Genomic DNA, 10632 nt, shown 5'->3' with positions numbered 1-10632 from the left:
ACCCTTACATGAGAGACACACTGGAGAATACATATCAATGAAATTTGATGAAATGTTGGAAAAGTGGGATATTCCAAGTAGTACTGTTCATTGTGTTTTGCGTGATTCTGGTGCAAACATGAAAAAGGCTCTCTTCCTCTCAGGTCTGAACAATATAGACTGCACTGTGCATAAAATCCATCTAGTGGTGAAACAAGGATTATCTTCAAAAGAAGAAATTGGTAATCTAATTCGGAAGTGTCGTTCAATCGCTACCCATTTTCACCATTCAACAATGGCTCAAGATGAACTTAAGAAAATCCAAGGTCGACTTCAGGAGCCTATGCTAACTATTATTCATGATTCTCCTACTAGGTGGAACAGTACTCTATATATGTTGGAGCGTACTCAAAAATTAAAGGAACCATTATGTTTATATGCTGCATCCAATTCAAACTAGTAAAGCTCAGTAACATGGAATGGATCTTGCTTTCAGAATGCATAAAAGCATTAAAACCCTATGACGAAATCACTAAAGAACTAAGTAGATCCTCTTCCTCTGTCAGTGATGTGATACCTATCATAGTTTCACTGAAAAAAATCCTTCAGACAAACATGGATTACTCACCTGTAGCGCATGCTCAAAGCTCAAGTGCCAGAAGAATCAGAAGGGCAAAGTAGTGACAGTTTATGTAAAGATGAAGAAGAAACAACTAATGTTATAAACATTATGAAAATAACAATGAGGGCTGAACTTGACAGAAGATTTGCAGGTATAGAAAGTACAGATATATATAGGCTTGCCACTTACCTTGATCCTAGATACAAAAGTAAGTTCTTTTCTTCCACTTTCGTTACTGAGCAAGTGCAGTCATCAATTGATGCATTGTGTGGACAGCAAAAAGATGCTGTAACTGAACCGCCAGAAAAAAGACTGAAAAGTAAGTTGTCCACTAGCCAGACACCAACTCCAAGCACAAGCTCAACAGTGTCGGAGGCAATGAATGTAATTCTGTCATCAAGTTCTGATGAAAATGATGAGCAAACTGAGTCAAATGTGGTAAAAGAAATTAAAGTGTATCATAAACAAAAGAGAATTAGAGGATCAAATGAAGATGCTCTGAAATGGTGGAATCAGAACAGTGGAGATTTCCCAAAGCTTGTAAAAATAGTACTCACTTATCTGTTTTGTCCCTCAAGCAGTGTTCCAAGTGAGCAATTGTTCAGTAGTGCAGGTTTAATTTATGATGAAAAGCGCACAAGACTTTTAGCAGATAAAGCAGAGAAACTTTTATTTTTGAAAAGTAATTTGCCCTTGCTGAAGTTCAATTACTAACCACATGTGCTGTCATAATTTCAGCTCTTTGATTTGAATGTAATTTTGCCACTTTCTATAGGGAGGAGGTTGGGGAAAGTGGTTGGTGGGATGCATGACGACTTGGGTCCCCGTCCCGCATCCTGGTAACACATAATTTTGAATTATGTGGCTGAAAGTCGTCTATCACAAGCAAATATATCGAAATTACTTGGACCTACATAAAATCCGCATCTGCATCCGCATCCGCGAGGGTATGGCCATCATATATCCTCATTTGCATCCGCATCCGCATTTTTCATTTTTTGATATATGTGTCCGCATCCGCATCCACAAATTTTAAAAAGTTGATATCCGCATCCGCAAATCAAATTTTCAGACATCCGATACACCTCTAATATAAATATATATACATATAAATATATATATACATACATATATATATATATCTATACTATATATATATAATATATATATATATATATATATATATATAATTATATATATATATATAGATATACATATATATATAATACTATATATATATATATATACTATATATATAATATATATATATATAGAATAATATATATATATTATATATGTATATATATATATATATATGTATATCATATATATATATATATATATATTATATATATATATATATATATATGTGTGTGTATATATATATATATATATATATATATATATATATATATATATATATATATTTATATATATATATATATGTATGTATATCTGGGCCTGAAATGTAAGGTACCCTCCACAAATTGCACTGTTCATGTGTTATATACCAAATTGTTGGAAAATTTGTCAGATTTCATTTAAAAATAAAAAAAAATTTACCAAAATTGGTAGGTGCAAAAAAAAAGTTATCGCATCTAACCTGAAGCAAGGTTTTGAAATGATTAGAAAATCTTCGAATCAATGGTAAATTTCAATATTTGTTCATGTAGACTGCATTAGTGGGGTGCAAATGTTCTGTTTTGCATTACTGACATTGCAAATCAAAAGAAAAGAGCAGTTTTGTTTTAGTTGGTAAAACATTATAACTGCTATTCCACAGGCGATTTTATACAAATGTGCTTGTGAAAAATAGCCGAATTAGGGGTAGGCCAACATTTTGTTATTTTTCAATGATTATTTTTCTTAACTACGCTAATATATAATATACCATTGAAATGGTCAATATGTCTAGTTTATGATTCTTTTTAAATTTTGAAAATTGACCCATCCTAAGTTGAGATATTGATTATTGCGTTGACCAAAACACGACCTGTGAAAATGCATCCACAGGAACTAGCAGACTTTTCTGCAAGTATATATATATATATATATATATATATATATATATATATATATATATATATATATATATATATATATATATTACTTAATGTTATTTTCATCCCAGGTATGGTCAAGAATTGAAGTTTCCTAAAATCAACTGCTTTACTAATATCGAAAGGTGAGCTACATGTATCGAGTAAAATACAAACTATTTATGGTTATGGGCTTAATTCATGGAAAGAAGTAAAATCCTCAGAGTCTTTGAAATGGATCAATAATAAAGTCGATGCGTTCAAGAACAAACTTTAGGACGCCAGAACAGCCAGATTGTGGTTTCAGTATCTAGAAATGACTCAAATCATGCGTTCCTTTATTTGGTCAAAGCGAGTTGGCGACTGGAAACGGAATCAAAAGTCAGATCGAGATGCCTCCATACCTTGCAGGGACTGGCCACTGTCAGTACACCTCATCATTGAATATCTATATCAACAGAATGTTAGATTTACCTAATACCCAGCCGGAGATTTATCAAAAGGTATTTCTTTCTGATCTTTACACAGTCAGAAGGTCAGCCCGAGTCTGGGCAGGATTAGGCAGAGATCTAATAATTGAACAGTGCCTTATGAGAGCAATGAAAACAAATGGCGGTATGACAAGACGAAGAGGTATGGACGACGCCCAAAGAGTCACTTGGTGTCTAAGCCAACCGGTTCTTGCTGAAATAAATCTAGCAATTCAAGAATATACAGGGGTAGGATTTGAGACTAGTGAACAGCATAAGGATCTCAGAGTATCACGTGTAGAGCGAGAACACAAGGATATCGACAAACTCATAGACTTTCTCAAGGAAAAAACACCATTTAGAGAGGAACAAGCGCTGCGAAATATAGCTACTGGTGTAGAAGCCGATCCATCTGTTAATGCAGATAAATGCTAAGAAGTCGGAAGAAAAATTCTGAAATCTATGGACAATAAACTAGTGGCTGAGTATTCGTTTAAAAGAAAAGACATAGTGAAGACCATGGCCAAGAAAGTGTCTGTCAAAGTAGGTTCTCAGACTGTAAGCATCGATCCTTTATTACTCCTAGTGTTGATAGTGGTGAGCTGAGAAATACTCTAACCTATGAACTCTGCACTTATCCCCCGGCTCTGTTTGAGCATCAAGATATTATGCTTGAAGCCAATAAGTCAGCCTTTCTTCCAGCTTTATTGAAGCTAGTCCCTGATATGAGTGATCAGCCTCGAGACGATACATAATATGTAATCGATGGTGGAGCTTTTCTCCACAGGATAGTTTGGGTGAAAGGAGAAACATGGGACATACTTACCGACAGATATGTAGCCTATCTGGATAGAAACTACAGAAAGAAAGGTACTGTTGTCTTCGACGGCTATCCAGATAAACCAACCACTAAAGACGCTGCTCACAAGAGGCGTAGCAAAGGGAAAATCTGTGAGAGAACTGATTTCACACCTGACACGAAAGTGACTGTTGATAAAGAAGTATTCATGACTAATGGACAGAATAAGAACAAAATTGTAGATATTCTTACTATCAAACTAAGTGCAGCAGGTTGGGATGTGATTCGAGCTCCAGCTGATACGGATAAGCTGATCGTCGTCACTGCTTATCAGAATGCATCCAAATGCACCACTGTGATAGTTGGTGAAGATACTGATTTGCTGATTCTAGCTGTCGAGCGTGAACAGAACACATCGCACCAAGTTTACCTGTGGTCTTCTCCAAACCAGACACAGAAGAAAAAACCCGTGTGTTGGGACATCAAATCCCTCCAAAATAAACTCGGTATTAATGTCTCTTCTCACCTGCTATTTCTACATGCCCTTACTGTTTACGACACTACATCTAGAATTCACGGAATCGGAAAGGCAACAGCCTTGAATAGAATAGTGAAAGTGCCACAATTAACAGAACTTGCTTCTGTGTTCCGCAGTCCTGATGCCTCCCATGAAGAAACTGCTGCTGCAGGAGAAAAAGCCATATCAATCTTGTATACAGGAAGCACCAAAGAAGATTCCCTTGATCAGCTGCGTGTGGAATATTTTCACAAGAAAGAAGCATCTAGTACTGAGGCAGTTCCCCCTAAGGATCTGCCGCCAACATCAGACTCTTCTCATTACACATCACTAAGAATATATCAACAAGGAAGGTTGGGCAATGAACTTGACCCTACAAAAAATGGATACAAAATGACTCAAGAAGGCCCTGTGCCAATAATGATGAACAAAAAAGCTGGCACCTGACGCTCTGTTAGATGCCATATATTGTAGCAGTAAAACTGATTGTTCTAATAAGAAATGTACTTGCAGAAAATTTGGCTTGCCGTGCAGTCTTGCATGCAAGGTATGCAAGGGCTTGCTCTGCAAAAACTGCTCTGCTCCTGATGTTGAAAATGATGAAGCCGATGAAGCTAGTGACTAATCAGATGGGATTATGATACTTGATTTTCTTTTATGCCAATAGTGTAATGAATATAAGAAAGGATGTATTTATATGAATAGATATTTATCTCTGCAATTTACTTGATTGCCTTGTATAACTTTCTCCTCCAAATGGAATTATAAAATATAAAAGCTGCTTTTGCATTAAAGTTATCAATGGACATGGATATACATGATTTTCAAATCTAACCAAAAGATACCCAAAATATACCAAAAATTACTAATCAAATAACGATAGCTATTTAGATGTGATTTGATGGCGGCCATTTTGAATATAAGGTCAGTTCAATTTAAAATCTTGGGATAAATATAAAGAGTTAATAATATATCCTACATGCATTCAGTATAATCAAAATGATTATTCTTTCCAGGATCTGAGTCTTCCCAATTTTGGGTTGATTTTTGGGAATGCTAAATATGTCTGGCCGCCATTTTGACCAACTTAATTCGACCTTTAGTTTACGTATAACTTATTTTAAAATGAAAGTCGACAAAATTACCTAAAATTTGGTATGTCACACGTTCAATGTGGTGGGTCATTTTTTATATACTGGACAATTACATAGCAACATTATCATCGACTATTTTGCCGTAATCTAGTGGCGGCCATTTTGAATTTTGAACCAAATTCTTATCAAATGATCACATTAATGTGATAACTATATCATTAATCCAAGATTCAGTCAAAATGTACAAACTGACAGTAATTTCTAAGGTCTGATTCTTAAAATTTTGGAGTACATTGATTTTCATGGAGAAGACGAAAGTCGGGAAGCCATCTTGAATAACTTTTTTGCACCTACCAATTTGGTATACTTTTTTTAAAATGAAAGCTGACAAAATTACCAACAATTTGGTATATCACACATAAACAATGCAATTTTTGGTGGGTCATTGAACGTTTGCAACAAGTATGGACACACAAATACCAACAGACGCACGCACGCGCGCACACGCACACGAGCAAATCCTTATAGAAGTACCATTCTATACCATCTTTCTTCGTAACTAGAGTGAATGTCACTTTCAAATTATCACAAGAAATAGCAACGCTGACAGCTCATACCGAAACAACGAAATCAAGCTGAAAACCAAGCGTTCATAGGCAGAAATCTTCCGTTGACTTCCAGATCTCTTTTAAAGGATAGATTCAATGGCGAATAGACTCTGCTTGGAAGAAAACTAGATGGTTAAGCGGACGATGACGATGACTAGGCCTATTATGACCTACAAGGCTAAAGCATGAAAAGGGGTACTACAGGCGTAGACTCAGACTGCTCTCCCTCATTATGAAATTATCGTCAGCAGTAGTCGTCAGTTTTTTTTTTTTTTTTTTTTTTTTTGTTTTTTTTTTTTTTTTTGTTTTTTTTTTTTATATACTATCGCTCCTTTCTGGTTCGGTAACTACCAGACACACAAAATGAATCCTGATTAGTACTACCAGCCTCTTGGAGAGAAGCATCGGTAGCATTCTATAGTTTTACTATCTTTATTATATTTGTAACAAACTTATATGTGTATGTATGTATGTATGTATGTGTAATAGGAAAAGTGTTATTTCTATTTAGGTGAGAAGGAAATTATGTCTGGGGCACAGTAGGACCAAGTTGTGTTTTCAGGAAACGTTGTGTTGCGTTGTAAGTATATTGTTTTTTTTTTCAAGTTTTAGCTTTTTATAAAAGAAATATATTGGATGTCTGTCCGTCCGTCATCAGATCTTGAAAACTACTGAGGTCAGATGTCATTTTCTATTTGCTATAAGTTAAAACTTGCGAATCAGCTGACCAATGGTTAAATTGAACATTGAGATATGTGACGTGTTAATTAACTGTTAGTCATAAACTCATCTGTTGTTATATATAGATATAAATTTTTTAGGCATTATGCCAAGCACTGGGGCAACTAAAACGGAAACCGACAGTAAAAGGTTTAAAGGTGTAACAGGAGGAAAACCTCAAAGCAGTTGCATTATGAAGCAATTATTAGGAGAGGGTGGACAGTAAGACAGAAGAAATAGAATATGAACGGAGGTACAGTAAAGGGAATAAAAGGGGTTGTAGCTAGGGGCCGAAGGGACGCTGAAAAGAACCTTAAAGTAATGCCTACATTGCACCGAAAGAGGTGCACTGAAGGCGCTAACCCCCTACGGAGAATAACTTTGAGAGCTACCAAAGAACAATTCAAAGTAGGTTTCGTCAGTCAACACTCAAGAGGAACGAATATTAAAACAAAAATTATTACAAAGAAAAAATTGTTAATGACGTCACATATCTTCGTGTTCATTTTAATCTTTGTTCAACTGACAATCAAGTTTAAAAAAAAATTATGGGCCTACGCTTGCAACATGACTTTCCTGAGAACACAAATTTCTTCTTCGCCCTACTATGCGTGTGATACAATTTCCTGTTCACATAAATTAAAGAAAAAAACTTTCCTCGTCACTTATTTGTAGCAATATTTCCCAAAACGGTGATATACGTATTTTCGTCAGTTGTTCTGGTCACAGAAATGAAACAGGAAAATGGGTCTAGGTTTAGTTCCGAGTTCTAAGTGGTACTAAATGGTTTCACTTGTGGGTATTTCCAGATCGAAGAGTGAAAAGGGCTTAATGTTACCCGCAACTATTCGACGAGAAACCAGCGAACTTTCGCTTTCAATCGTCTATTGTTTGACAGAGAGAGAGAGAGAGAGAGAGAGAGAGAATCCAATGGCGGCAAATCTTACGAATACAGGTTATTTAGTTCTGTGGTATCACTGACCCACTGTCCTTGCCATCATCATAAATTGGCCTTACCCTTCACTCTAATTTCAAATCGAGATATTTTCCTTCTCAACTAATCATATCGGGTGAATTATTTCTCAAAATGAGTGTGGTAGAGGTCTCCCATAAGCAACCCATAATTGTACGAACTGCGTCTATAAGTAAGTTCGAGAAGGATCACTTGAAACTTAAATAAATTGTTTCAAGGCAAAAGCGTGCAAAGGATACGTCGAGATATCAAGATGTTTGAAAAATAAGATGTTAAAATTATGTAATCTAATTATAAAAGATTTCCGTGGCCATACTGGCCTCTAATATTTGTCATGTCTGGGGTATTTAAACACCTTACAGAAACCAAAGTATATTGATAGTGTATTGATAGTTTCTTGCAATACAATTGAATCCATGAATATGTCACCATGACTCCCATCTCTATAGTACTATTTTTTTACCACCATGGCATGCATTTGATTTGGAATTTTTTAAAATCAATTTACTTTTTATAATGTGAAACATATATTTTATAATTACATGGCATTCTCGCATAGAAATTTGAATTTCTAAAAAAATAAATATGTTGAGGATATGTGCATTTGTTATGCCTTTGGTTGTTTTTGATGATTATTTGGACTAATAAAATGCCAGTGTATGCCTGGATGTATATGTACTGGTCCGTAGAATTTTTTGTACTCTGACTGGTCCGTGAAGTTGAAAAGATTGGGAACCACTGCTCTAGGGGATTCGAACCAGGGAACAGAGGAGAAATCGGGACAGAGTCAGTAACATCGCCGAAGTCCTGATTTCTCCTCTGTGCGCTAGTTCGAATCCACGATAGGACGGAATTATCATCAACTAAAAACACTCCTATTCGGTTAACATATATGAAAATATATTAATTCCGAGGTAGCGTGAATTGGATATTAACGGATGTTTATCGTTAAATGCATGAATATGAATGAATGACGGTGGTGATAAAAATTCATAACACATACACGCACACACATATAATATATATATATATATATATATATATATATATATATATATATATATATTATATATATATATATATGCACATTCAATCAATTAATATCTACAAGAAGGCAAATTCTGGAGTTACATTTGAATCTACTGGTCGTTTTTTACCAGATACATATGAATATTGTATTAACCACAATGCCGCTTTAGATTCTCGATTTCTTGACATTTTTGAAACGCTCGTCACTACGAAGCCTAGAACCAAATTAAGAAGGAAATTAAGTTGTTTTGTCGCCCAGCCGAGACTTGATCTTGGGCGTCTTCGTGGCCAGGTAGATATCATCATTACCTCAACCGGATACCTCGGACCAGAAATTGCGGTTAGTAAAAATTTATATATATCATACCTCAACCGGATCCTCGGACCAAATTGCGGTTAGGTATATATATATATATATATATATATATATATATATATATAATAATATATGTCTGTAGCTTAACTTGTACCTGAGGAGATTGCTTGTGTGCTGTTACGTTACAATTCTGAAGCTTTGATTACAAAGTTCACCTGGGTTTTGTTTTTTAGCCAAGGTTATCTGGCAGTCGGTCTGACTCGATTATATATTCAATGAGAAGATTTAAAAAGTTTTGTTCAAGAATTCTGCCTTGCAATTCACTTCAGAAAAGTTCATGTCGGTTGAGTTCTAATTCCTAGATCTTCCAATTGTACGAACTGCCACTTTTAAAGAGTAAAACAACTCACTACAATTACTGAATTACTGTGGTGAACAAAATCATCTCTAAACTGAAGGAGAATCCGCTGATTTACTGGTCTGGTCCATACCCTACTTATAGACAGATAATTTTGCTTCCTGCTAACTTATGGGATACAAATGCTAAGTCTATCCCACAGACTTTCTCCCAGTTTCCACAAGGTTGTCAGCAAATGTCGATTTCAATTTTTCTTCTGCTTTGATAGTTATTAATTAGAGAATTCCCTAAGGTTCTTGGGGACGAAAAACAAAAGGTTCCCAATCAAGTTCTTGATGTCCTCTACGTACAGGAGTTTTGTTTGTTGGTAATATCTTTTTCGTTGTTATCATTACAGCTTCAGAAATACATTCTATTGGATTGGCTGATGGCTTGTTATATAACTTACGCTGAGTAAAGTAGTTGAGTGAGTTGTTCAAGGATGGTATCGAATTCTTGGTCAATGTAATGTTGAGGACCGATTCTTAAGTCCCTTATTCAAAAGATTATAAGTTGCCAAATCTTTAATGAAATGTAATTACAGATGAGAAAATGGGATCTTTCCAGACAGTGACCCCCCCAGGGTTTTCGGGGGTCCTTATCAAGGAATAATGTTTAGGAAGTCATTATCTTTATGATAATTACAGTATGTTGTTTATGATATTACGGTATCCCCAACGGCCTGTACTAACCACGCAGCAAATTTGGATACGTACTGGGTTAAAACCCTAAGGGGTCACTTTCTGAGGAAGATTCAGAAAATGAATATAGGAAACCGAGAAATGTGTATTTCTAAATTACCTTATTCCTTTCTATTAGTTTGGCCACGAAGACTAGTTTTCCATCTTTATACCATTCAGTTTTGAATGTTATCTTGGAACCATTAAAATCAATTTGTTGACAAAAACATAAAAATCTTCCCAGAACGCGAAAATGTCATCGACGAATTGCAGCCAATTCCAGCCCTTGGGTTGGATAGCAGTCCAAATCTGTTACAAGGCATTTCACGCAGGGACTGGCTAACGGGGGATGCAGTGGGCTGCCCATGATACAGCCGAGTTTTCATCTA

The 10632-nt window shown here is 35.5% G+C and overlaps 2 protein-coding genes across 4 annotated transcripts in view; one reads left to right on the top strand and one right to left on the bottom strand.

The window, feature by feature from the left end:
- Nucleotides 1-439, top strand: part of LOC135221184 (zinc finger BED domain-containing protein 4-like) — a 1086-nt gene extending 647 nt beyond the window's left edge. The window contains exon 1 of the mRNA XM_064259006.1: nucleotides 1-439. This exon is cut by the window's left edge and continues 647 nt beyond it. Within this exon, the coding sequence (XP_064115076.1) occupies nucleotides 1-439 (439 nt within the window).
- LOC135220590 (uncharacterized) overlaps nucleotides 1-10632 on the bottom strand; it is a 483303-nt gene that overhangs the window by 336958 nt on the left and 135713 nt on the right. The gene's annotated exons all lie outside the window — the stretch shown is intronic.

Source organism: Macrobrachium nipponense, chromosome 2, assembly GCF_015104395.2.
Source record: "Macrobrachium nipponense isolate FS-2020 chromosome 2, ASM1510439v2, whole genome shotgun sequence".
In the NCBI taxonomy this organism is placed as follows: Eukaryota; Metazoa; Arthropoda; class Malacostraca; order Decapoda; family Palaemonidae; genus Macrobrachium; species Macrobrachium nipponense.
Note: the sequence above shows the minus strand (reverse complement) of the source record. Positions and strands in the feature narration are given on the sequence as shown.